Source organism: Pomacea canaliculata, linkage group LG5, assembly GCF_003073045.1.
Source record: "Pomacea canaliculata isolate SZHN2017 linkage group LG5, ASM307304v1, whole genome shotgun sequence".
NCBI lineage: Eukaryota > Metazoa > Mollusca > Gastropoda > Architaenioglossa > Ampullariidae > Pomacea > Pomacea canaliculata.
Genome location: NC_037594.1, coordinates 7,142,804 through 7,170,245, shown reverse-complemented (window position 1 = coordinate 7,170,245; position 27,442 = coordinate 7,142,804). Strand labels below are relative to the sequence as shown.

The following is a 27,442-nucleotide window of genomic DNA, read 5'->3' as shown; positions in this document are numbered from 1 at the left end:
GAAAATAATTTACGATTACGATTACAAGGGGCCCGGAGAGATCGTCTGCCCCGGGTTCCGTGGTGGCTCTCGGCGGTCCTGATGACAAGAGCCGTTTACAGCTCGTCCTTCAAAAGACAAGATGGGCACACCACTCAAAACAAATGAGGGAGAATACCTGAAACTCCGAAGCGTGGCGTGAAGATACAAAATCAGGATCAAGACAGAGGGAGAGACAGAGTGAAGAGGTAAAAAAGTGGGGGGGGGGGAAAGAAAGAGACAGAAGGAGTGCACTTGAATAAAAAGAAAAAGATGGTTTGAGCTCATACAATGGAATACGTAGCACCTATCAATATATATATATAGATGATTGAGAACATGGGTTAATCAGGACAGACCGGTGTTTCCAGAGGAAAAAAAAAAAACTACATCTGGCGAGATTACAATGGGGAGGCTCTATCACATCAAATTAAGCGGTAGCTACTTATCCACAAGCAAAGAAATTATTTTGTTCATTAATTTTTCCTGCACTTTATTTTGAAAACTTCGTGCTAATGACTTTCAAAAACGGCTTCCGCACACAGACAACCGTGTAACCATTTCTTTGGTTTGAGTAAAAAGATCATCAAGAAATAGCCAACAAAAAATTAAAATCTTTTTCATGGGCATTAGGAGAAACCGTATTGCCCTTCCACCCCTGCTGTAGCTTCATGTCCAGATGACTTAATTGTCATTGCGGTCTCGTTATTGGCCCGCGTTATTGCCCGCAGTATCTCCCTTCTTATCGTCCGCGGTATCTCCCTTTTTATCGTCCGCAGTATCTCCCTTTTTATCGTCCGCGGTATCTCCCTTGTTATCGTCCGCGGTATCTCCCTTGTTATCGTCCGCAGTATCTCCCTTTTTATCGTCCGCAGTATCTCCCTTGTTATCGTCCGCGGTATCTTCCTTTTTATCGTCCGCGGTATCTCCCTTGTTATCGTCCGCGGTATCTCCCTTGTTATCGTCCGCGGTATCTCCCTTGTTATCGTCCACGCTATCGCCGACGTTATCGTCCGCGATATCGCCCTCCGTATCGTCCGTGCTATCGCTCTCACTTTTATCCACGCTATCGTCATTGTCTGCAATGTCCATTGTGGAACTCCCTGTATCGCCGATCCCGCTATGCGAGCTTTCGAGGGACTGGCAGATGTAGTCCAGGTCAAACTCGTCGGACTTAGACATCATAAACTCGCCTGCCTGCACATTCCGCTTATGAAAGCCTCGCCTAGGCCACGGATGCTGCTGTTGTTGTTGTTGTTGCTGCTGCTGCTGCTGCTGCTGTTGCTGCTGCTGCCAGTGGGGCTGGAAGTACGGACCTGGACTGGGGGGCACTGGCGACGTGGGAGGCGGGTAATAGCCGTACGGTTCCGGCGATAGTTCCGGGTAGGGTTCGGGGGGAGTTGCTGGGGAAGGCTTTGGTGGCTGCTCTTCTTCATCTTCAGGGGGCTGACTGGCAAGTAACAATCAGGGAAAAGATGTTTTGTGAACGGGTTTTCATTCTTAATTCCACCATTTATCGAGTGATATTGAGTAAAATCAGCCCAGCTGAAAATCCATCAATCAATCAATCAATCAATCAATCAATCAATCAATCAATCAATTAATCAAATGAACCTATATCCACCTTTCTTCTTCCTCGTCAAGCCACTCCCGAAGGTTCCTGATGATTAGGACGAGTAGGAAGATGAGAATGAAGAAGAAGAGTAAGATCCATCCCAGCGCCAGCCACACACCGTTCTGAGATAAAATAAATGTACAGCTGATACTTACGCTCAGAAGGAGCGTGCTCTTAGCGTTTGAGACAAACACGAGACACGGACAACATAGGAAGGAGGAAAGGATAAACAACAGCACTGATGAAAGACAAATACAGAAAAAGCAGATAGGAATAAGTTAACAAGAACTGAGGATTTCGTGACTCTGCAGAGGAAGACTAGTAGGTAAATAGTCAATAGATGAATAGATGTGGGGGGAAGGGTGTGAAGAAGGACTTAGCATTGTGAGGACAGTTGTTAGGAGTAATGATCAACAAAGAGATTTGTTTTAGGGCGCATTTAACGGACTCTGTGGTGAGTAGGTATCGGATTTGACGAATGAGGAGAAAGGTTTCTGTGCCTTAGTTGTGATTATGGCTAGGATATTTGGGACCAAGACACACTGTTGTCAATAGCAACGCCCATGGAATGGGAGAGAGCTATGTTGTTTTGTGGGGAAATGAATTATTCGCTCAGACTGCGCAGGTGGGCATCTTGTCATGAACTGAACTCGGCCATTCGACAAGAATTTTGCACTCGATTAAGCTTTTAAATATTCAGCTAAAAGCACAAAATGTTATTCAAATGTCATGGGTTTTTGACAAGCCAATAACATTTTCCTGTTTATCGTCATAGAAAAAGAGAAAAGCATTAAACCTTGGCCAGTATAGCACGCTGAAGAAAAGAGTATATCTACTTCTGTAGGACTTCTCAAATAAATAGATAAACGATGAGTGTCGCGCACAGCAAATGTATGAGCAGTTCTACCAAGTCTTTCTAGCTTTCTTTTAAGAACTGAAAATAATGTTATCCAACCTCTTGTTTGCAAAATCTCCGAGACTTGCACACCTACCATTGAACGACTCTTGTTTGTGTGACCCACAGTGTGACTAAGAGCTCTGGACGACACACGCAAAGCTATCAATTCAATTTCTCAGCCCCCACCTCACAAAATGTGGGAGACTTTCTCTCAGAAGTTATTTACACAGCCATCAAGTAGTTTAAACCTGTCTACAATTTCCTTGGGCAAAAGAAAATGACAGACCATCTACCCCTTCCCCATCCATCGTCCGGCCACAGACCCTCTCCCTGCCCCCTATCCTCCTCCCAAAGAAAAGGAATGACAGGCACACTATAGCCTTTTTCGTATTGCCATCTGCCTGCCTGATCTTAAAAGTCTGTCCACTTGAGTTTTTACATCCTGAAAGCCATGGGGTGCACAGTCCTCTGCAAGCCTCTAGCTGCTAATACCTAGTTAATACATAGTTAATCTAATGGTTGGCCGTGCAACTAGCGCCTGGCAAAGGTCCCTCACTTTACCAGACCTCACATCGCACACCTGGTGAAACTATCGGAAACGAACATCATCCGCCACGACATCTGCACACCAAAGCAGAGCATGCGCAGTCAAGGGAGCAGATCTCAGGTCACTGTTGAATGCCCATTGTTGAAAGCAGTCATTCTTATTTTTTCTAGGAAATCATTTAGGTTTCCGAGCGTAAACAGAGGAAACATGAGAAGCTGTAGTGAAAGAACTTAGAAATGTGATTTGTTGATGCCTATTGTTATTATTATGATACTGACTCAGTCATCTGAGGGAGTAGACAAGAATTTAAGTTTTAATGTGGCCTCCATTAATTTAATGATTAGTTCAAGTAGGGTGGATTGCTTACTCACCATAGGGTCCAATAAACCCAGACAAGAACCTTCAGTTCCCATGGCCTTGTATGAGGTATATAAAGGGTAGCATTTACCCGTCTCGTGTTCAAGCTGCAAAGGAAAATCGTCAGTTCGCTTAAAGCAGTACAGTCTTCCTTGATTTCATGCACTGTGTTGTGTGTAACGGTCAACAGCAAAATGAAGGTGAATGGGCATGAATGAAAAAAAGTGTAGACAGTATGGCCAAGACGAAAAAGCCTGTTACTACATTAGTGGACTAAGTGGTGTATAGATAGAAACTGCATGGCACAGGCATAGAAAAACAAAATATCCAAAAGTTCTGCTTTGTCTATTTTACATTGGGGGTCTTATAGTAAACAATCTTATTAATTTATAGTTTTATTATAGCTTATTTTATTATGTTTATTTGCTTCAATTTAAAAATTTGTATGGGTAAGTAGTCAGACACAAAAATATCAAGAAAAACCTAACATGAAGCAGGAAACGGCTGCTGGAGGAGCACACAGTTTTCATGGTATCGCAAATTTAGCCATTAAATTCATTTATTTGTTCAGTTGGCCAAATACATCTCGAAAAAACAAAACAAAAACAAAATTAAACTTTAGACACATTCACACAAAATCGTGTAACGCATAAGAACGAGTTGAAATCCTTTAGTTCTGCGCCACCTACCTTCGTGGTTAGATCTTCAACATAGGAGTCCACGTGACCGAGGGCAAGATTAGACAATTTTCGAAGCTCCTGGAATGTCACAAAAGTTCACGTTTCAGGTGTCAAAGCTAAAAAAAGAAATGTCAGGTTTTCTTAAAAGGCTACAACTGCCACACAAAGCACGTGTCGCTTACTTGCTGTTGCTGACGGAAGAGTCTATCAAACGGTACACTTAAGACAATTATTTCGTCTGATGATCGTCTCCTTACTCTTCCTGTCACCAAAACAACAACATATGGCCACAGGATGTTTAGTTATTACGCACCTAAACAATGGAACTCTCTTCCTTTCCATACCCGCCACCTACCCACTACTGAATCCTTTAAACGCGCACTGAAAACCTCTTCCGTAAACATTACTCCTAACAACCTTTCCCATAATGCCAGTCCTTTTTCACACATTTCCTCTTGTAATATCATGTTACTCTCAGCTCTTGTTCTTGTTGTTTGGTTCCTCTTTGTGTATTCTATATTTGATTTTATTCTTCGTTTAGTACGCTTTTTTAAATTCTTTTATAGCTCATATGTTATTTGTTTGTTTTCCTGTCCCTCGTATGTTGTCCGTGTTTCTTTCTTGCACTGAGAGCATACTTCTTAGACGTGTGAATATGCGCTTTACAAATTTTGCATTACTATTGTTGTTGTTGTTTTCATTATAGTGAAGTGTCTGGCTAATCTGCTTCACAAAACCGGGATCTCGACATCCAAGTTCACGCGTGAACCTGCAATTTGTCGAGAAATGTCCCCAGGTCACGTGCCCAGATGACCAGAGCATCTGGCGACTCGACAAAACCTTTCTGTGATGTGCAGTTCTTGTCTACACTCTGTGTGTGCGTGTGGTGTTGCACGCTTGTTCTGTTGTGGGTGTGTCGCTGATGCGTCTGTCTGTGCAACAGTAGAAGTAGGGCACCTACTTTGGTTATTACATAAGTCGTTGTTCTCGTGTCCTCCAGCCACGCCTCTAAAGCCATCAGGAGACCCGCAAGAAGCTTGGAGTTCGCCTAAAAAAAGTGTTATAAGCACATTAGTTATTTTTGTGAACTGTGACAATAGTCAGCAAGAATGAAAAAAAAAAAATTCATTGGCACTGGTTAGCAGAGGTCTGTAAAAATGTCGACTTTTATTGACGATAGTAGTTACTTGCAAATATCTATACTTTATATATATATAATCACACATACATGTGCGCGCGCGCACGCATGCAGCCATTGATCAGTTATTTGTTTTAAAATATGTTTGAAAGATCGTCGCAGAAGCTGTAAGTGGAAGCATAAAAGACTTACATGTAGACGGTCCGCCAACTCAATCAGTCGTAGAGCTTGCTTATCTAAAGCTTCCTGCAAAGTTGAGAACTCAATCTGTCACATGTCTCAGGCAGAATCAAAGAGAGACACCAGCCCTACTCTTCTCAGTCCATTTCTAGCTCCCGCTATCCTCTAGACATTTTGCTATCCCTCTCTGAATCCTTGGTTTATTCAGTTTAAGCATATTACAGCATGGACATAAGGAATTTTAATATTTTCATTGTGTGTATCTTTGTTTACTATGTTATTAGGCTGACCTTGTTCACCTAAGTTCAGCTTTTTCTCTCTTCCTCTTAATATCTACCCCTCCACCCAGCAATCAATATAAATTAAGAAATCTTTCTATGTTCTCACGTAAGATGTAGAATAAAGCAAAAATTATAGCAGACAGAAATTTTCTAATTATTTATTTTCCCCACATTCTTGCATTCTTTAAAGCAGCCCTCAGACTAGCAACTCATTAATCCCTCACAATGAAATCGACAACCGTTCGTTAACGCTTCTTTAACTAATTATACTCACTGATGCGTTCAGAAATGAATCAAGATGATCGTCAATCTGAATCACACAGAAGAAATAGGGTGACTTTTACGAATATTTTGTTTTTAAATGTATTGTTATTGCTATGTTGTTTATCGCTGGCATTCCTACGTTTGGATTCATAGACATCTCTTTATTGTCTTCTCTCTCGTCACACATCGTTTTTAAACAAATTTTGAAAAACGGTTTAAAATCTGTATCAATCTATTTTGATCCCTGGTTTTCTGTTTTCCGTTTTATTTTGTAATATTATGTCTATACGAATACATACACGCATTATGATTTAATTCTTACGAGTGTTCAATGTTTAAAAATAATAACAAACTTTTATTGACAGTTTGTCAATGTTAACATAACACCTTCAATCGCGCAGGTAAGCGATTTGGAAGGGACACGTGACACGTGACACGTGACAGGCCTGCGTGCTTATGATGCCCCCGCTCCCCTTCCCCACATAATTGTGCAGGTGAGAAGCTACATCCCTGCATCCTATTTATGCCCTTGGTCCTGTCTAATCGTCTCGTAACTGTCGCTTTTATTGTGAGTTCATTTCAATTATCCCTTGCATCGTCTTCTCACCAAATCAGTCAAATTATTTGCAAGCGCTGTTCTCTTTGCCTTCCTGGCAGCTTGCAGTATTTTTAAGGTCTGAAAAGTCGAAAAGTGTACCATAAGCATCGGCTGACAATAATTGCTAAAACATACATTTTCATAACCAATTCATCTAGCATCAAACGGGCGATGTAGTTTATGGTGGACGGAAGTCTGCTTTACGGAAAGCTTCCCACTACAGGAAGATATTTTATGACAGGTGTGGGTAAGATATCTTTGCATGAAGAACTCCTTGTCATCTTCATTCGTAGTAGTAGTAGTAGTAGTAATAATAATAATAATAATAATAATAATAATAATAATAATAATAATAATAATAATAATAATAATAATAATAATAATAATAATAATAATAATAATAATTTCAGACTGTCTCGGTACTTGCAAGAAGCTAGTTACTAAGCATATGAGTGAGCAGGGTAGCGGCTGGTGGGAGAGATGCATGCATGTTCTGATTATGTACACTGCATTTCACGATTAAGATATTTCGTCCGGCATCAGAAATCTGAGACTGGAGAGTCTTAACAGCATTTCATCGCCACCTTTATTTGGCACCTAAGGCGTGTCGCCCCCAATCTTCAACCCCAACTCCTCCCACCCCTGACGAGACCTGGTGATTAGACGCGAAACTCACGTCACTTTCCAACTTCTGGGCTACCACTAAGGTCGACTGCAGACTGTCAACCTCTGACCTCACATCAAAGTCCATCATGGTCATGGCCGAGACTATGTCCCTGGGCTTGATGTCGACGGCTTTTTTTAGGTCGTCCTGCAACATGACAGTCTAGGAACTAGAGGATGGTCTGGTTGAAGGCACCTGCTGCTTTCTTGAAGAGTTTAATCTCTTAAACGATTGCAAAAAAAAAAAAACCCCAAACAAACAAACAAAAAAACAACAACAATAACAACAACAATAAAAAAACATACAAGACTAGTCACCTTTGTGCAAGAAGACTCACATTTCTGAAGGTACTGAGTTGGTCAAGAGCAGCTTCTGTAACTGGCTTCAAGTTTATGGCAGTGTATATCGTCTCATCTGCACGGCAGGTTCTAAAATCGGACAGTGTGGCGTGAGCCTGACTAAGTAATTCGTTTTGAGATCATAACATACACCGTGTCATGCAGTGGTGCTACTACGTCACACGTGACATTATTAATGCATGACTTGCACGCTCACGCACGCACTCATTGCACAATATTCCACCGTTTATGTTGACAACTGTTGTTTATGATGACTGCTTAGTCACAAACCGTTTGTCAGGTGCGTGTGGGATCATAATGAGAACGCGCCAGGATCCTGGCTAGGCCTAACAAACAACTGGTCAGCCTGAATTACAACTGCCACAGTTAGTGTTAGAGGACAGTGTTGCCAGTAGATATCTAGCCGCCATCTGGAGGTAAGTAAAGGGTCACATGGCACAGTAACTCTATAGCAGACCTGGGCAAACGCCGGCCCGCGGGCCGGATCCGGCCCGCCTCCTGTCTCTGACCGGCCCGCCCGCTGGCCGCCCACCAGTAAATATACTATATATACAGTATTGGATAAAACTGAGTTAACTATATTAGTCCGGCCCTCTAGAACCATCCCAGTTTCTCATCCGGCCCTCTAGAACCATTCCAGTTTCTCATCCGGCCCCTTGGGAAAATTAATTGCCCACCCCTGCTCTATAGGCTGTGAAATGTGAGTGGTTCATCTAGACAAAGTGGTAAGACAGAGACAGGTACAGCAAAGTAGACACATAGACATAGCATAGCTCGCAACTGTACTTACTTCAAGAAGTGAGAAAGGGAGAACGATCCTTTATTACCAGCTACGTTGTAATCGATCTTTGTAATATCAAACCCCATCGCTCTCTTCACAATTTTCGCATATTGCTATTCCACAAAACAGGACACGATCGTTTATTATGACACATATTTACTCATTAAACAATCATGTACTAGCATGTTTCTAGCCTTGACAAGCATTCAAAAGTTCGTGCAAGAACATTGTTCTGACAAGAGATTGTGTACATTGTCCATTCCAACCCTCTCGGTCTTGTTTGTTCCTCTATTTAATACCCTAGTAGAGCTGGTTACCCCTGTCACTATCATTAGACTAAAGTATACATAGGCTTCGTATATCATGCAGCCAATGACAACGACAATTCCTTATTAATGAGAGGCAAAGTAAGCAAGACATGTTTTTTGTCTACTTAGCCCTCTCCCTTTATGCGTGTGTGTGTGTGCTCTCGGCTGACTGGCGTGTGAATGAATAAAGACAACGCAGATAGTCGGGTCTTGGATACCCTGCACAATACCAACCAATTGTTATTCTTCTTGTTATTACATATTATTATCACTAGCGGTATAGAAACGGCCTGTGCAATATTATAGAAGCAGTGATGGTACAATACTGTAAGAGGCCAGTTGTGATAATAGTAGTCCTTAATCTCACCTTTCTACTGATACATCTGTGCAAGAATTTTGTTTAATTACTTCTCTACCAGGGCTCCAAAAACAACCGAGAAGTAAAAAGTATGTTAAGCTTATCTTCATTAAAACTGAAAGTAGCCGTAGGCTAATTTCATTGCAAGGACAGTGTGCTCACCTCTTCCAGCTTGTCGGGATCATGTAGCTTCTGGCAGACATACCGCTCAGCCGGGGCGCCAAAGATGTATAGAAGTGTGGAAATCACCGACAGTATTGATGCCAACGCGAAGATGAGAGCTAGAGAGCTGGAGGTCCACCAGCGGATGTAGAGCACGACATTAACTTAATGGACTTGAAATAATAATGGTGGCTACACACTACACGACTATAGTCACCCACACACTGTTACTCTGTGATACCAGTAGTTATCATAGTTACCATAGAGATCCTTGTCGGTCTGTATCTGGTTAAGGCAGTCGAAAGTTCGTTTCTAATTAGATCAACAAAGAATTCATTTTATGCGTTATTTAGAGATGTAGGCTCATTTTTTTTCCTTTCCCAAACCTTGGCTGTTCCCACGAGCATGGATGATGTTGAAGTAAAAGAAAACAGAGCAAAAACTCTCACTGTTTTTCGGATTGGTATGTTTAATGCGACTTAATTTATTTCATATAATTATATAGTAGCCTACATATGCATTATTTACCCAAGACTGAGCTCTGTTAACAAGCATGTTTATTTTATTTTCATTTATCAACCGTCCCCTTTTAACACTCTAAGGTACCACTCCTCTCACTAGTATTTGCACTATTTGGTGTTTGTTGTACTGTGCTTGATCACTTTCTTGGTCTTTATGAACACAAGAGCTCAGTCAATTAGTGCAACGATCGATTAACAGAAAATAGGTTTTCATTATCGTTGTCGAAACATTTTGCCTCCCTGAATCTAGTTCGCGACCTACGTGTATGTTCAGATTGGGGTTTCGCACCCTTCTTCCTCTTAAAGAACGAAACTGAAAACTGAGATCGTCGTTGATCGGTCATGCTCCTAAACCAGGTTCAGACCAGGATCACCCAACTAATGGGGAGTGCTCACACGATGAACAAGGTCTTTGCGCAGTCGTAGACGACCTTCCGCCCGGCGAATGTGTTGTCAGAATTTTCCCCCTTCCTGACATTCATCGCCCCCACCAGCATCAGCACAGCGATCACAAAGGGAATGATCAGCATCAGGGTGATTATTATACTCCTGGACAAACAAGGTGTGGTTAGTATGACGTGTATGTGTGCATGACTATACTCGCAAGTGAGGAAGGTCCTGGTGGTGGCTGTGGTTAGTTTCAATGCTACTGCTCTTCGAAACGATTGTCAAGAAATCGCGAAACAAGAAAATTCTCTTTACAAACATCTTAGCATGTAAAAACAGTCTTTTCCTCTGACATTCTCACTCACTCACACTTTCTTTCATTATTCTGTTGCAGTCGGTCGTTGTTTCCAGAAATCATTGTTCCAGTCTCTACGTGGACGTCACTGACATCCTTACCATCCTTCTGCAGAGATCAAGCTGGCTTACCAGGTGATGAGGAGTCTGTGTGCAGACTCAATATAATCACCTGCCTTGTCTTTGAATTCCCGAGATTGCTTTCTGACCTGTAACCCACATTTAAACAGTATTCTGTGAGGCCATCTTGAAAGATTAGCTGCAACCTGATATTAAATTATTAGAGGACAGAGAGAGGCGTGGACACAGAGAGATAAGAAGTCAATAGGCAGTCGATGGGAGCAGGAGAATCTCACTTTCTCCTGCAGGTCGGTCATGTAGGAGATTATCGGCAGCAGCGAATCGTTGTGGACCATTTCCAGCAGCGTCACGACTTGGATGCCTGTGGCAAAGGGGAAGAAGGGGTCACTTGCCAAGTTTCAATGTACAGTTCTATTTCTGCGCTAATTTCATCGCACATCAAGGCTGATTTTGTCACAACGCATGTGCAAAGCCGGGTAGAGAAGTTATTTGCACTGTAAAAAAATATGGGTTCTGATTTTTTGGCTGTTAAATATTTTGACTACTGGCTTCAAGCTTTTTTTCAGCAGAATTGCAAACTGATGGCTACAATGTCTCAGACAAGTTAACGTCCCACTCACGATGAGGAGATAACTATTTTGTAAACCTACATTGAAGATGGAGAAATTTGAACCGTCGACCTTACTCTAGCGCTATTCGACATGTCTCGATAGTTGTGGGAGTCGGTGGCGAAAGCTGTTTCTTCAAGAAATGTTACAGACTTTTTTCTAAAGCATATTTTGCTTCAAATAACGAAAGTAGTTGCGTCATCAACAACTGTAGTAAGCTCTGTCGTGTCTGGTTGTAACAAACTAATCGTTCTAGAAAGACAAGAAGGAGAAGGGGTGGGGGTATTACTTAATGTAGACGCTTCGATTATCGGACTTGAAATGTTCCAAAAGTGCTCCTTCACCTGTGAAATGAACGGTATTGGCACAAGTTAGATTGAGGAGGGCGTGTGCAAGTTTAATGTCTACAAACGTTTCTCACAAGTAGCAGATTAACAGATCAACGCAAGAGACAAAGGAGCATGGGCATGATGATGATGATGATGATGATGATGATGATGATGATGATGATGATGATGATGATGGAAAGAAGGTAATAAGATTATTCAATGTTAATTCAAGCACAGATGCTTACATGCAATGCACACACATACACACAAGTGCAGGGATATACAAAAATTTTACTGTACGTAGTCACAGAAATTACTAGTATGGGCACAAAATACTGACGGAACAAATGCACTTCGGATTGAGCAAACTATAATGGAAAATGTAATGCGTCGAATGCACGCAGGCCTTCATACAGAAGTTACACATACAAAGACACAGGCAAGACACGTGAGAAAGTTACTAACCGTCTGGTTAACATCAACAGATGCCTTTTTATTGAAATCGTCACAGAAGACAGGAATAGCATCAAAGTCGAGCTGATCCTGTGTATAAGTGAGAAAGAACAGGTGTGAATCATAGCCTTCGCCCTCAAATAAACGGTATGCTTCTTGTATAATTTACTAGAGTGTGCGTCCATTATAAGAAACACAGAGAGGCGTATAGGATTTGTGTGTGTTTGTTTAGCGTGTCTGATGCTTCGTGTGATAAGTGTGATAAGCCTGGCCAGTGCATGACAGGCCTATCAACCTCACTTACAAGCTCCTGTATGCTTTGGTCAAGACAACCCGCGCAACTTTTCGCCTTCATGGCGGCTGTGGTCTCGTCTCGCTGTATGGCCAGATTCTTGCTGGCGTTGACAATCTCCGATGTCAGTATCAACGAACTCTCTTTGTCTGCAGACAGAAAGTTCGCTTGGAGTGCTGATAAACAGCCATGCTCAAGCATTCATCATCATCATCATCATCATCATCATCATCATCATCATCATCCATCCATCCATCCATCCATCCATCCATTCATTCATTCATCAATCATCATCAATCATCCAATCAATCAATCATCAATCATCATCCATCATCATCTTCCTCATCATCATCATTTCTAAAGAACAGTTGAGAGCAAGGCAAAGGACATCGGAACCCCATGGGCCCAACTAAGAAGGCTGCCCTATACCGGGTACGCTGGCGAGATTTTGTTGCGGCCCTATGCTCCTAAAAGGAGCAACAAGGAATAAACTAATTATTATTTGTTTTCTTTTCTCGTGTAACTAGTAAAAATTCCTCCTTTACCCCGCCTTCCATTCATGATGGGCTTCCCTAATTATGATGGCTCCAATGATCTTTTTTTTTTAAAGATACTTTGCTGGATACGATTGATAGTCGCCTGGTGTTTTTTTTTTTAACTGTGCTGTTATACTTCACATTTTGCGACTGGCCCAGCCATATTTAACCATGAAAGGGAGACGTGCGAGTGACACTGGTAAAATGAAAATAACCATAGCAAGAGAGACAACCAATAACAATCTGTTATCACTGACTTACATCCCTTGATGTCTCTTAGGACCCGGTCCATGTTGAACAGTGCGGCCGTGTGGTTGTAAAAATTCTCCGTAAAGTTGCCCGCCATGCCTGTGAATTGTTAAAATGAATTCATGAAGCATGGCACTGATTAATGTTTGAGTTTTTAAAAATATAATCCAGCAAAAGAACACGTTTTGCGTATGTTATTTTGTTTAGTTGACTATAAGATATCCGTTCTGCTATCCTCAAAGAATAATCGTCCGGAAAACAAAAGGTCTGAGAGTATGACATAAAAATAGCTGAACAGCACATTTCCTGTCTGTCTATCTGTCCTTTTATCTGAAAGTAAATTCTCTACAGTCTACCCGGTCAGGGAACAGACAGTAAGGATGGAGAGTGTCATAAATCTGCAGAGGAAGACGAGGAGGCAGACTAGTCAGTTGACTTAATTACAACTATTCTCAACTGTGTTGACTGGTGTCAGGAGCAAAGGTCATGGAACAGGTGTGTTTTAGTGCACGTTTAGAGGATTCGATGGTGACTCGATGGAGGATATTGAAGACACGTTTCACTGTTTTGCGGCACAGTAACTAGAACTCCGGCGACCATCTGTGTTTGGTCTGGTGACAGGGCTAGAGAGTGTGGCTGGGATGTAGGTAAAGAGAAATTCAGAGAAATAGTCAAGGCAGGAGCTTGCAAAGAAATGAAAAAGCACAGACAGTAATTTTCACGCACCTACCACACTCTCATTGGTGACTTCAGACATAAAAAAGAAGTTCGTGTCCAGCAGACGCACTGACTTCTACATCACAAGAAAAAAAAATCAAGTATGATGATCTTGGGAACGTAAAGGCACGTGACATGATTATTATATTGACTTTTATTGGCACACCTAGTGTTTGTGTCAAATATGTTTTTTTAAAAAATCAAGAAATATCATTTGTTTATAATTTAGAACACGATAATGACAAATCTTGAACCGCTCACTTAGTTTTTATAACTCTGAAAGTCTACTACAAAACTAAAGATTCTGCATTTTCATCGATTATGCATCTCTACTTCACCTACTTTTAAAAACTTGAAACACACGTACACAGATGCGATTTACCACTATTTAAATACACGACTGTTGCGCAAGTGTTTAACCTACTCTCCTGGCAAGAGCTTCAATAAAGTTACCCACTGGGAAAACCTGCAGTCGACAGTTTAATACGAGTTCGGTCCGGACAGTAACATAAAATCGTATTTTGTCCACCATCTACAGAATGGTTGCCGAGATTTTCCGAGAAAGAGAAGAAGACAGAATGGAAAGAAAACTTTTGCCTTCCCGTGTCGTGCCCTACACACGATGAACCACTCACATTATGCTGTTATGCTGGGTACTCACATTCTTAAGGTTTAGCACGAAGGTGTTGATGTCGTCTACGCTGTAGTCAATAGCGATGTGGAGTTTGGGAACGTTCCAGGCCACTAACCAGGTGTAGTTCAGGCCAAAAATAGTCCAGAGACTGTTGGGGAAACGAACCTCGTTACAGTGTATCCCAAACAGTCTGCCCATCTCTTCTTTCATCGTACAACGAAAGCATTGACATCAGTGCGTAGTTTATGTGTCGTTAATGATAACAGACGGAATACGCACTGGACTTACATAATTAATGACAAGAAGTGATGCACACTGGTCACACTCATGTAAGCAACTACAGCAGTGATGTTGAAGGGTTCCTTTCCCCTGTCATACTGACAGGTCGATCACTGCAAGTTTAATACTGGCACTCACAGCAAAAAACGTTTTCAGTTATAAGCAAAAATAGTACTGGCAGGTGTAACACCGGCAGGTATAATACTGACAGGCTTACGAGTGCATGTGTAACACAATGACGAGCGTGCTGCTTACATCATGATTACAGGTGTAACATAATGACAGATGTGTTGCTCACTTAATGACGACAGGAACAAGATCAACTGGTATATTTTCTCACATAATGAAGACTGAGAAAACTGCGACGACTGTAGCTAAACAGACCGGTCCAGGCCGTCCTTTTCCTCCTGGTTTCTTCTTTTTGTTTTGCCCTTTACCACCTTTATTTGCCTCTTGTTTTTTCTTCTTGCTGCCGTAACAAAGCCACAAGCATACGGCTAAGAAAGGGAAGACGAAGACGAAGAAAATGATTGACAAGATAATGGTGAGGACGTAGCCAACCATGCCTAGAAGGCTCTGCAAAAAAAAGAAAACAGATGTTCTAAGAAAAAAAGAAGGTTCTGATGTCTGTGCAGTCATATAGGTGTCTCTGCTCAAGCAAACGAGAGATAGAGAGAAACTGCAACTCTTTATTGACATCTGGCAATGTCTTCCATTATCACCAATCAAGCCTCGTTTATTTGCACTCACACAAACGCATGCTTTATTCCCGTGCACGCATAAAAATTCACAGAGAGAAAAGGTGCAGTAAAAATCACGTGTTGGTATCAGTAAATCAGAAGTCGAGCATGCCATATGCAAGTGACTCACAATACCCTAGTATTCAATTTTCATACTTCAACAGAGCTGATAATCTCTTTTACGTGTTATATTTCACTGATCCCGTTCGTTGAAAGATATATATGCATATATAAAATGGGTGCAACTTTTATTCAAAATGAAGAGCTGAAACAACGACCTTGATGGGACTCGAACCCACAATCTCCGGCTCCGGAGGCCGACGCCTTATCCATTAGGCCACAAGGCCTCTTTCAGTTAAACTTTTAGAGCTCTACTTTGTCTCAGCGAGTGCCAGTAACACTTGACTTGCCAATGCAGGGTGAGAAGTGAAACTGCGGGGCATCGGTACAGGCTAGTCTCCTATCATGCGCCATTACAGGCTAGTCTACTATCATGCGCCATTACAGGCTAGTCTCCTATCATGCGCCATTACAGTCTCCTATCATGCGACGATGAGCGCGTGTCAGGTGTCAGGTAAAGGTAAAAAGGTGAAGGTCGTCCAATAACTTTTTTAAGGTCGTTGAGGTTGGGGTAATAGTTTCTCACTTTTCTGTTCAGAAGCGGATAGCCGAATGGTTACAGCACTGTCGTTCGAACAAAGAGACTCGGCGGTTCCACACCCGTGTGGCGCATGAAGCTTTCCTCAGCTGACTTAGCCGTCAGAAATGGGTACCTGACTCCATAGAGTTGGGGGAGATTAAAGGCAGATGGGCACCTCCCTCATACAAAGCTGACACAGGGTAAAGTACGTCTCAGTGCATTACAGCAATACAACGCTTATTTTTTATTCTTTTTTTGGAAGAGAATAACAGATGATCCAACAAAAGTACCCCACAGTCTTGAAGTCTTTAAGGACAGTATTCGGTAAGAAGTTCACTACTTCTGGAGCACTATATGCGGAAAATACTCAAACAATAGTCGCCACACTCGAAGGACACTAGGAACCCCTGCTTGCAACAGTCAAGCGCAGGCTTGTCTGGTCTTGTCATGTGACTGAGCACGACACTTCTTCCAGGTACCTTGGAGGGTGGTGGACGTCGCGAGGGTCAAACGTCAAGGGGTGGACTGATCTCCCGAGACAGACCTGCCATGTCTGTACATGTGCTCTCCAGACGACTGGTACCAGTCAAGGGACGGATCAACAATGAATGAACTTACCACATAGCTTTCTCTCTCCCTTCTTCTGTGCTCTTCTTTTCTGCTCTCTCTTTTTCTTGCCTTCTCTGTCTCTGTTATAAATTAATATTAGTCTTTGTATAAATCGCTCTACCCACGTATCCTAAGCTGTCTTTTTGACTGTCTTTCTGTCTTGAAGTTCCATTTCTTCCTTCTTTGGTGGTAGCAAACGGAGTACTAGGCCAGTAAAAGTACAAGGACCTCTATACGGACAGCATGACCAGTATGGCCAGTACATGTGTCAGGCTGGGCTTTGCCGTTCGAGTGTCAAATATAATCCATGACTGACAGGACGTACAGTAAACGTGACAGCGACGTGTGTTAGGAATGCAGTTTAGGTATGCGAGCGTGCGTCGTTAAGGCAAAAAGCGTGGAAGTAGAAATAAACATCGTCAAGGGGAGTTCACTCTAGCGAATTAGCAGACGCAGACGACACTGGCGGACATAACGATTGAACGAAGCTGACACTTGTGCATAAAGAAGAAGTTCAGAAGTCAGCTATTAAGAATTAAATCCTTACCTAGCCACGGAATTATTTAGGAGAAGAAATAATAGGTTGCAGCAACCGAGGCGTGCAGGACGTTGGCGAGAGGCACTGAAACTGTCTGAGCTGATCAACGATGGATCGAGACATCTCGTAACAAGGATTTTCTCCTCCCCTGTCAGTTATATCTGCCTGCCCCCACTTGCCATCACCGAAACTACACAAGTGGTCAGTCGTAGGCTCATCGGAAAATTTGTGTGAAAAATCCAAGTGTCAGGATCCAAGGAGTTCCCCCAGGCGGACTACCTTCGACGAGAGAGAGAGATTCAGGGCGGAAGGATACTCATCAGGCGCAAAGTAAGGGCAAGTAACCCACGTTGGTTGAAGAATTCTTCCGCGTATCGAACCAATGACAGAAATTGCACCAACCTTTGGACCGAGTTCCGAGGACCAAAAAACAAAACAAAGCAAAACAAACAAACAAGCAAACAAACAACAACAACATTGTTTAATCCCTGGAAAGGGAGAAGACAGTATAGACGATATGCAAGGAAAAAAATGACCGTACCGTAGTTATGGCATCAAAGACGCTTCCTTGTCCTCCTAGAGCGTTGGCGATATCATCTGCAACAACATAGAGATGGTGAACAACTAATGTTTATTTTAAATATAACTCAATTGTCGGAGTGTTGGAAAATTAGTTTAAATAAATTTTAGCTGAAAATATATTTTCTTGAGTCAGTTATTAAATTGTGTTATTTACATAATAATTTGGTAAGATTTTCCTAGATTTAATGTAAATTAATAGCAAGGACTGGGCTAATTCTCTTTAGTTCCTCCAACCAATAACACGATCACTTTAAATCATGACCTCAACTAAAAGAAAGACTTCTGGAAATCAGTTTAAAAAAGACGACAAAATAGAAAAGAACAATATATTGAAATATGCAAAATACAATTATATAAAAGTTATAATAAATTTTTATGAAAGATTGTTTTTAAACGCTAACTAGATTAAAGCTTACATCATGGTATAAATGTGTTCTAAATTTGCCTTTACGCTACTACAAATACGTATGTATTATAGACGGTTGGTAGCAGTAGAAACACTTAAACCCCTCCACCCCACAATAAAAAATAAACAAGCAGGACACATGCATATCTACCATATTTACGTACGTAAATTCGTGTAAGTTCAAAGCGAGGCTAAAAATGGTCAAATAAAAAGCCAGATAGGAGATGTCGATATTGACACATCTGCCTGGAAGTTTTACGAGAAAAACTTTACCTTGTAAATAAACGCAGCGCGAGGAAAAAGGGCGTTTGGCAAACGAACAAAGAGCGAAAAAAAAGAGGTGGACCATGGCTAGTATATTTGATATATGTTGTTTGGGACAAAGACTCGGAAAAAAGGTGAAACCTGCTTACCTGGGGGTAGTATTTCGTCCAAAGTAATGTCGATATAAAACCGGGCAATTTCAATGAGTGGCGAAATCCAGCTCGTGCTGGTCTCGAACTCTACTGTTTTGTATTCTACATCGGGCTCTAGGTCCCCCCAGGCTATCGTACAATCGTCGTTGATTTTGTTCTCCGTTTCCCCATCTGTGCGAAGACTCAGTAACAGTATGCACAGCGCCCCCGCACATCGGAACAGCAGCGAGCCCCTCATGGCGCCTGGACTTCGCCCCCTCGGGCCAGCCGTGCCCTGCGGTGAGACACGAGGACGAGCTGGAAGTCCCACTCAAGAGTAAAATCAGCTTTTGCCTTTCAGTCGACTCTCATCAATTCCAGGCAAATGTTTACGCGTGCAAGGCAGGACGTACACACGTTTCTAGCTGAGATTACAGGCGCCATGACAGGCAGTTCTGCCTTGTTGATTGCGTCATTTAAACAAGTGCGTCATCTTAGACATGCGTCATTTCATAAAATGCGTCAACTTATTTTGTTTATTTGTTATTTAATTTATATAGTTATGTGGTATTTTGCTTTATTGTTAATTTGTTTCTATAGTTATATGGTATTTTGTTTATTTAGTTATGTTATTAATTATATATATTATAAATGGATTATGGTGTCTCAAAAATCTTTTTTTTTTTGTTTGGAAGATCTTCCATACTGAGGCGTCTAATAAACGTCTACTTTGAGGATCCTCCATACTGAGGTGGAAACCTTGGAGCCTTTGGCTAGAGCTCTCCATTTTGGAGCAGATGTCGATTGAAAGAACACCTCTGACCATCAAGTAGGACTGGGAACGTGATTTATCAGGTAAGTTGTACTTTCTCTCATTGCAAGTAATTTATCACTCCAAAATGTGAAGTGATTTGCTGTCAGAGGACTTATGAGATATATCCTCCTCCCTCCTCCCACCTCCCACCTCAAAACAGCGACGTAAAGGTCGACATAAAGATACAAGCACACATTTTTTATTATTACACATACACATATCTTATGTATGTATATGCATATGTACACTAACACAAACACGCACATACGCCTGTTTGAACACACATCGTGATTACATACGTACAAATGCTATAGGTCACTTTCTGTGTCAAAAGTTTATTTACAAAAAAACAAAACAAAACAAAAACAAAAACAAACAGCACTGATTTAGCTCCAAATTAAACGTTGCAAATTTACAGGGTGATCAGGATTTTACGGTATACTTTATTACACTGAACTACATCTGTGGAAGAAAATTTGGTTGCTCACAATGAAAATGTTTCCACGACGATCTCATAACTGTACTGATAAAAGTTACTGATACTTTTAAGGGTCTGATATATATTTTAGCACTGGCATTAATAGAACAGACAAATTAGCACATAAACTCTGCAATTACTTCTACGTTTCTTTAAAAATTAAATACTTGTGATAATACGTCCGATGTTTTTAGTATTATCATACAGCTCTCTTATTACATCAAAACATCCTCGTTCCACAACACGAAAGTGCTTAGACAAAACTATGTTTCATTTTGCTAGAGGCATACCAATTTTTGAGAGAAATTCTAATTGAGCAATAATCATGTTTGATTATTACAGGACAACTATACGTGATATGTGAACATTTATTATGGCATTGACAGAATGTGTAACGAAGAAAACGACCAAGGTTTCAGCTAGTATTTTGAAACAAAATTTGACTAAAATAATGACTTTTTAACCAGTAAAAATATATTAAAAATTTGAAAAATATTTATCGACATAAAGCGGGACACTTCTAAAAGGAATAATTAAAGACAAAATTGCTTACTTGTGTGAGCATGTTAGGGCACCTGTTACCAATATTTTACCTATTTTAGAAATTCGAGGCTCGCTTGTGTTTTAAGTGTTGGTTTAAAGTCTTGTCTCACGCGCTGCAGGTGAGAACCATGTCTTTCTCTCTGGAAAATAAATCTGAGGTCAAAGGTTGCACACATCGCTCAAATAGTCCTATCTCCTAGTTGGCTGCACTTCCTGGCTCCTGAACGAACCTCTGTTCAGATTCTGTCGACCTTTGTTGATGCCGTATGGGTGGAGATGGTAGATGTAGAACTCCAAGGCCTGCATCTTCTCAGGTGACACGTAGTGGAAGGTGATGGAGTAGTCGCTCATCACATCGATTCCCTGATGACAGCGATAACTTCATAACACAATTATACACGAAACTGTTGCTCATGATCCGGACTATATTAGATGCCTAATGACAGACTTGTCCACCAAGCCTTAAAACAAACCTACCCACCCTGTCTTCACTTCAAGGTTTTTGGTCTACAAGCATTACATTAAAGATATCTCCTATTAAAAGAGCTTTGAGCATGTTAGGAAAAGGTTCTTACAGGTTCTAACTTTCTCTTACCTTCTGGGCGCCGTTGGTGTCGTAGTGGTAGTACCAATCAGGATAGTTGCCAGACAGGAACGTCTCGGGGTCAAAGCAGTGGAAGCGACTACGACCCATGACGTCGGATGTGTTGGAGGTTCGAACCCCAAGCGTCTCCATGCACCTGCCCAGTTCTGCGTCCTCTCCGCCGCCATCTTGGCGACAGACTTTCGGGTCAGAACCTGCAGGTACAACTGTAAAAAACGTATTTTCTGCTTTTAATTCAAGTCAGCTTTTAAACCAACAACAATATCACTTTTCGATGAATCTATCCAACATCATAGGGTGGCTACGGACACCCCAGAACACGGGAAGAGGCAAATTGGCCTCCAGAGAAAATTTTACTACTTTCCGTGGAATTAATTCAGCTTCAGAGGATAACGAGTGGACACCCACATGCCGGAAAAGGCAACTCGTCCTCTTGAGTAAGAGAAACCACTTTCCGAATCTGCGTGCTGGCGAACGGAGGAGACACGAAGCTGTGTCATATACGTGTGTAGATTGGTGGGAGTGTAACTTCCCAGTGGATGGTGGAATGAACATGCGGACTGTGAATTATATATGTGAACTGAGGATTCTGAACATGTATTTCGGACAACTGTCCATGCTGGCATGAACACAGTGATTATTAGATTTTATATATATATATATACAGTATATGGACTGCTGAGTCTGAGTCTGCATATGTCTGATGAAGAACTGTCCTCACCCTCTGTGTAACAAGAGTGTGATTAAAAGTAAGAGACTGACAGATACGCTCATGCAGCAGCGAGAGCCAGAAAGTCTATAACAATCATTAGAACTATTGTTGTGTATGTATATATAATTATATTTGTTTTGCATATCTTCATATATTTTATTGATTGCAGCACATGTGTGAGTGTTGTAATGAAGTGAGCTCAATGTTGAAGTCCGAGAGGCATTATTCATTGGGTGACAGAGCATCATTACAACAACATGGACCTTCTGCTTGCAGAAATCTGATGAGAGAGGAAACCCTCCTTCCCCTCCACCTCTCCCTTTCTCTCCCTCCCCTTCACACTACTGCTATTATTGCCCAAACCACCGTCAGCACCTTTACTTAAGTTGTTAATAATTACTTTACTCCTAGTTGCAGCCCACGACACATCCACGATACATGAACAGCCAAGTATTGAACCGCCACGCTATGAAAGAAATTGGTTTTCCAGAAGCGAGATGTGCACCCACGACCGCTATTTCTATTCCACTGGTGACAAACCCAATACCTCTGAGCAACCAGACTGCCACTAACAAATTCCCATCATCACTTCTAGTACCAATACTTATTATTATAATCACTATTTCTCGGAATGAAACTTTTTAACAATGTCAATCTTAGCGAGCTTGCCTCAGTAGATGGTCCATTGTGTTAATAGTGGGCTATTGCTGTCATCATTAATGCTAGTACACATGTGCGAGGGGACCGAGGGAGGGAAAGTTCTCAAGAAAATAACGAAACAGCGAGAGAGATAGACAAGAACGTTACAGAGAGAAAAAAGAAAGGGAGGGGAAGAGGATGAGAAGAGCGGTAGGAAAGTTTCTAGAAGCGAGCAGCATCTGGCCACGTGACATCATTGCCCTCACTGACCTTTCTCGTATAAACGTTTGAGCGCTTCCTTGCTCAACACGTAGCCGCCGCCCCCGCTGTAGTAGCCCTGCTTGACGATGATCTTGAAGTGATGGCCGAACCACACGGGCTCCCTCGTGTCCTCGTTGGACAGGAAGTAGCGCAGGTTCTCCACTATCACGTACGTGTCATCGTCCACCTGCACAACAGTAGCAGCACCCCTCCATTTATTGCTCTAAAATTAACCTTTTTCTTCAGTAAATAAATCAAATGAAAAAAAAGATGCGTTCTCTCTACTGGACCCCTCCCCCACCACCACCACAAACCCCGACCTTAACGAACAACCCTAGATATTCGTGGTCACAGCTCTGACCTTCAAGAACCCAGCTCTGACCTTCATGAACCAGTCGGCGTCGTCCAAGTGGTGCTCGTAGACGTACCGGAAGCCGTTCATGGTCTTGGCCGTCAGGTGCTCGCGGCCCTCGCTGACGTTGAGGCCGATTGTGGGGAAGTTCTTGTCCGTCTCGGAGCTGAAGAAGAGCAACTTGTTGCAGTGCTTCCCCCACGTGTCGCGCACCGCACGCGCCCTTGTTTGCAGATTCTGAGGTGACGTCATCACCCACACCAGCACGCGCACCTCCTTCTTCAGCAGCCGCGCTTCCGACACATCATCTGGACCACCAACATGAACAATACTGTAGGCTGTTGTGTCATAATTTTTTCTAACTGTATGTTGCATGTCAATATTTTAATTTATTTAATAGCCTTAAGTCGTGTCTTCATAATATGCGGCTGAAAACGATGTGGACTGTGAGATGACCGTCTTTTAACTATTTTTGTCACGAGAACAACAGACGGGACATAAATTTTAGTTACTGTAAAGGAAAACAGTGGAACTCTCTCCCTTTCCATCAACACACTTCTTCCTTGATCTTTACTCCTGACATATCATTACTCCTAACCTCAGTCCACACAATACTAGTCCGTCTTAAATCCCACCCGCCCCCATTTTTCGCTACTTCCCTACTCGTCTTCCTCTGCGGATTCACGAAAATCTGTTCTTGTCATATATTTGTCTTTGTGTTTTTAAAATAAATATATATTTGTGTTGTATTAGTCATCGGTACTGTTGTTTATCCTTACGTTTTTCGTATGTTGTCCATGTCTTGTTGTTGTCTTCAGGGCTAAGAGCACACCCTCTATAGCGTTAGTATGCGCGATATAAATCACAAGTTTATTATTATTATACGGACTTAGTGCTTAGTACAGTCAAAGATGACCAGATAAACAACTTGTTTGCAGGTTGGGAGTGCTTTTCGCTTAGTGTCTACAAACTTTCTCGGGAATGTTAGGCAGAAAAAACGAGTAAAGAAGACCACTTACCTACATCTCCGTCTGACTCCCTGCTGATACATTTTAGGTAAGCAAAGTCACCAGTGGCTTGTGGATTCATTCGAATGGCATTCTGAAACAGCATGTAATACCCGGGAATGACGAAGCTCACGGTCAGAACCGCCAGTATTCCCAGCATCTTACCTGGATGGCAGAACGAGATTAAGTTAGCAGCAGACGACTCTGACATCTGTACCTCCAGTAATATGAAATAAATAACAGATCTTCGTTACAGCTCAGTCACGTGAGCTTTGTTTTGCTGTAAACATGTCTTGTCTGGTCACCACCAGTAAGAGCAACCTTATTAAGCCTCAAATCCTTCATTATTATTAGTAGCAGTAAATAAACATTTAATTAACACGAAAGGAATGAAGAAAGTTACAATAAAATATCCTTACTGTGCGCTTTAGTTTAGGTACGCAATGAGTGTCATTAAAATGCATTCACAGACACAATACACGTTGAGAAATGGATTAAATTTGAATGCATTTCTAGCAACCTTAACCTGAAGTAAATTCATCAGTGGAACTAGGGAAATAGTTACAAACTGTCGTAAATACACTCCAGCTTAGCGGACTGAAAAAAACATTTCTGTAACATAAAAGTATATTAAAATATTAATGAGACAACACTCTCATTATTTGTAAAGTTGATTTGAAACTTGTCTGACCCCTTTCTATTAAAACAATAAGATATATCAAAGCCTAATGAAGGTGTGAATTTCCTAGATACCAAGAAATTTCATCCTTCATCAGTACAGCACGACAGAGGCGGAGGTTGCACACAGCTCCACGCGTCCTCACAGCAGACGACAGACTTGTGAGCGCGCTACTCACTGCGCAGTCAGTCGGCCGTCTGCTTCTTGCTGATGTATACAGGAATGTCGCAGTCATCTGCCACCATCGGAATGCCCTTTAACAGTTTACTACTTTTGTTTGTAACAAGCTCTTCCATTGGTCGTCCATCTGTTTGATACAGGCAGAAAGCAAACTGTGCCGATATGTCAGACCTGGGAAAAGGCCGGCCCGCGGGCCGCATGCGGCCCGCCTCCTGTCTCTGACCGGCCCGCCCGCTGGCCCTTCCCGCCAGTAAATATACTATATATACAGTATTGGGTAAAACTGAGTTAACTAAATTAGTCCGGCCCTCTAAAACCATCCCAATTTCTCATGTGGCCCCTTGGGAAAATTAATTGCCCACCCCTGCGATATGTTGAGCGGAACAATTTTTTTTCCTCGCTTTTCCCTAAATTTCCATATTGTTTGACATGATGCCTCGAGCAGTTTTACTGGTGTTTCCTGATCCCCACGTTCTGTGACATGATGTTTCTAATGAATTCTGTTCCTTTCTCTTCTGCACTTTAAAGAGATGAACTTTTTCTCCCAAGAATTAATAAACCAACAAATACAAGTCGTGAGAGCCATTGTTGAATGTCTAGCAATATGCACTACAGTTCGAAAGAAAATCTTTGTGGGGTATATCGGGAAAAGGAGCTATAAGAAGACTGCTTCATAATCAGTCACGTGACTCTTGTAGGTACAGCTACTTCACAGTCGCTGGAGGGGACGGTTCTCTTGTACTCGTATGCGTCCTGTCTGTCCCTTAATGGACGTCTCTTCTTGTTTTTTTTATCATCATCGTCATCGTCGTCATCGTCGTCGTCGTCGTCGTCATCCTCCTCATCATCATAGTCGTCGTCGTCGTCGTCATCATCATCATCATCATCCCCTTAATATATATTTATGTTGCTATGAAAAAAGCTTATAGACTGCGGTTGACGTTCCCCACCCCTGATATAGAGTATAGTCCGTTGCTGAATAGTCATTGTTGGATTACTTCTTTCTCTTGAGAAAGTGTATTGTAAACAGCATCATTTATATGTGTCGATAAACCCTATTTATTTGATATTTAATTGTGATTTAATAAAATTATTTTAAGTTATGACGCAGATTTAAACATTTATATATATATTATTTGTAGGCGGTATGAGTAGGTTATTTGTGATTTGAGTTCGCATTACTTCCTAATGATTTGGGTAGTTGAATGTAAACTTAAACATGCAAACCACTTCACCCCCAACCACATTAAAACTGTTTTAATAGTGAGCGTGACGTAGTACACCGTTACCGGCGCTCGTTGAATCGCGTACTTTGATACCGGATAATTAATCAACGGATGGGTTTTGGAAGCTAAAATTTACATGTTAGTTTTATAGCGCCTATAACTACCAGTATCTGAAAGAAATGTAAGCCTCAAAGTCCAACAACAACGCTTCGGCCTCCGTCCATGTTCATCAACCTACGCCATCTGGCAGCACAGATCGAGGCGGACTAAAAAAAACAAACAAACAAAACTCGTGCACAGTGTTTCGTGTAGCAGCTTGTGACTTTATGTAGGGAGGCTCGTCTGGCCTGTGTGGCAACCTGACTTTGCTTCATTAAAGGAAGTAAACATGTTACCAGAAGGACATTCCATTATCAAACGAGACTATCGAGTCTCATCAGGTCACAAAAGATAACCTAAACGTCCTTTGTGTTTCTTTCCCCGTGTGCAAAGTAGAAAAGTGTAACATATAATGTCAAGCCACTGAGATTCAGTTTGTCAAATAAATAAGACAGGCAGCAACATTCACAAATGTTCCACTTCAGTGGCTCGAAGAGGTCATGTAGGAGATTTGTCCTTGGTGATTGTCTCCCCTTCCCAAGACCCCTATTCTCAATGTTCGCAAGGGTTTCTTAACCTTTTTGAAAAAAATAAGCCGTTGTTAATATTGACAGGAAAATTCCCAGCTTGATGAAAGACATAATGGAAAATTGCCGTGTTCGATACATGTAGCACTCTAACGCCATGTTGATACCGTGACCATCTGCTGTCATGCCATGCCCGCTACTTCACCTCTGTAACTGATTCTTTGTGCTATTGTTCTTTATCACTCTATATCTCTCCGACTCTCATTCTTATTTTCCTGGATACCTTTCTGACGTCACCCGCTGCTGACTGGTGTGAGGACGACGTCGATCATCTGACATTGGATGGGGAGCAGAGTAAGCAAAGGAAAGTAAATGAAAGACAGCTTGCTAGGAACTAGTTAAAAGAATTCAAATAAGGGAAATTACTCTCGCCTATTTAGAACTTTGAATAGAGGGGGCAACCGAGTGTTATCGTGCAGGTGGACGATGACACGAACAATGGAGAACCTGCGCTACTTCCTGTCCAACGAGGACACGAGGGAGCCGGTGTGGTTCGGCCATCACTTCAAGACCATCGTCAAGCAGGGCTACTACAGCGGGGGCGGCGGCTACGTGTTAAGAGAAAGGTCAGTGAGGGCAATGCTGTCACGTGGCCATGTGCTGCTCGCTTCTAGAGTTATCGACTCTCCTTTCGCTCTTCTCACCCTCTTCAAACAATTCTGCTGATTTGAGAAGTGTTCGCTTTAAATTAAAAAATAATTAT

General features: G+C 41.9%; 2 protein-coding genes and 1 non-coding gene across 7 annotated transcripts; all 3 read right to left on the bottom strand.

Annotated features, from left to right (window-relative positions):
* Nucleotides 1–494: 494 nt before the first annotated feature.
* Nucleotides 495–19,023, bottom strand: LOC112565137 (prominin-like protein). Of its 4 annotated transcripts, none has more exons than XM_025240446.1 (24): nt 18,577–19,023; nt 17,717–17,772; nt 14,989–15,224; nt 14,397–14,517; nt 13,745–13,811; nt 13,031–13,117; nt 12,246–12,382; nt 11,954–12,031; nt 11,449–11,503; nt 10,827–10,912; nt 10,603–10,679; nt 10,126–10,278; nt 9,209–9,335; nt 8,390–8,493; nt 7,578–7,668; nt 7,253–7,387; nt 6,586–6,654; nt 5,989–6,024; nt 5,446–5,499; nt 5,077–5,163; nt 4,125–4,193; nt 3,450–3,542; nt 1,643–1,755; nt 495–1,468 (listed from the first exon to the last, which is right to left on the bottom strand). In XM_025240446.1, exons 1-24 carry the CDS (start codon nt 18,815–18,817, stop codon nt 724–726), a joined length of 3,117 nt encoding a protein of 1,038 aa, XP_025096231.1. In that variant the 5' UTR covers nt 18,818–19,023; the 3' UTR covers nt 495–723. The 4 variants fall into 4 exon arrangements, with proteins under 4 accessions (XP_025096231.1, XP_025096233.1, XP_025096232.1 ...); XM_025240448.1 differs by having other exon boundaries at nt 10,126–10,200; XM_025240447.1 differs by lacking the exon at nt 6,586–6,654.
* Trnar-ccg lies at nt 15,663–15,735 on the bottom strand. The gene has a single exon. It is a non-coding gene; the product is annotated as a tRNA-Arg (tRNA).
* Nucleotides 19,024–19,556: 533 nt separating the features above from the next.
* On the bottom strand, nt 19,557–24,832 carry LOC112564540 (glycoprotein-N-acetylgalactosamine 3-beta-galactosyltransferase 1-like). 2 transcript variants are annotated; one of them, XM_025239418.1, is made up of 6 exons: nt 24,722–24,784; nt 23,981–24,133; nt 22,992–23,269; nt 22,619–22,796; nt 20,989–21,203; nt 19,557–20,756 (listed from the first exon to the last, which is right to left on the bottom strand). In XM_025239418.1, the coding sequence occupies exons 1-6, from the start codon at nt 24,732–24,734 to the stop codon at nt 20,583–20,585; spliced, it is 1,011 nt and encodes a 336-aa protein (XP_025095203.1). In that variant the 5' UTR covers nt 24,735–24,784; the 3' UTR covers nt 19,557–20,582. The 2 variants fall into 2 exon arrangements, with proteins under 2 accessions (XP_025095203.1, XP_025095204.1); XM_025239419.1 differs by having other exon boundaries at nt 19,558–20,756; nt 23,981–24,062; nt 24,722–24,832.
* Between the last annotated feature and the right edge of the window lie 2,610 nt (nt 24,833–27,442).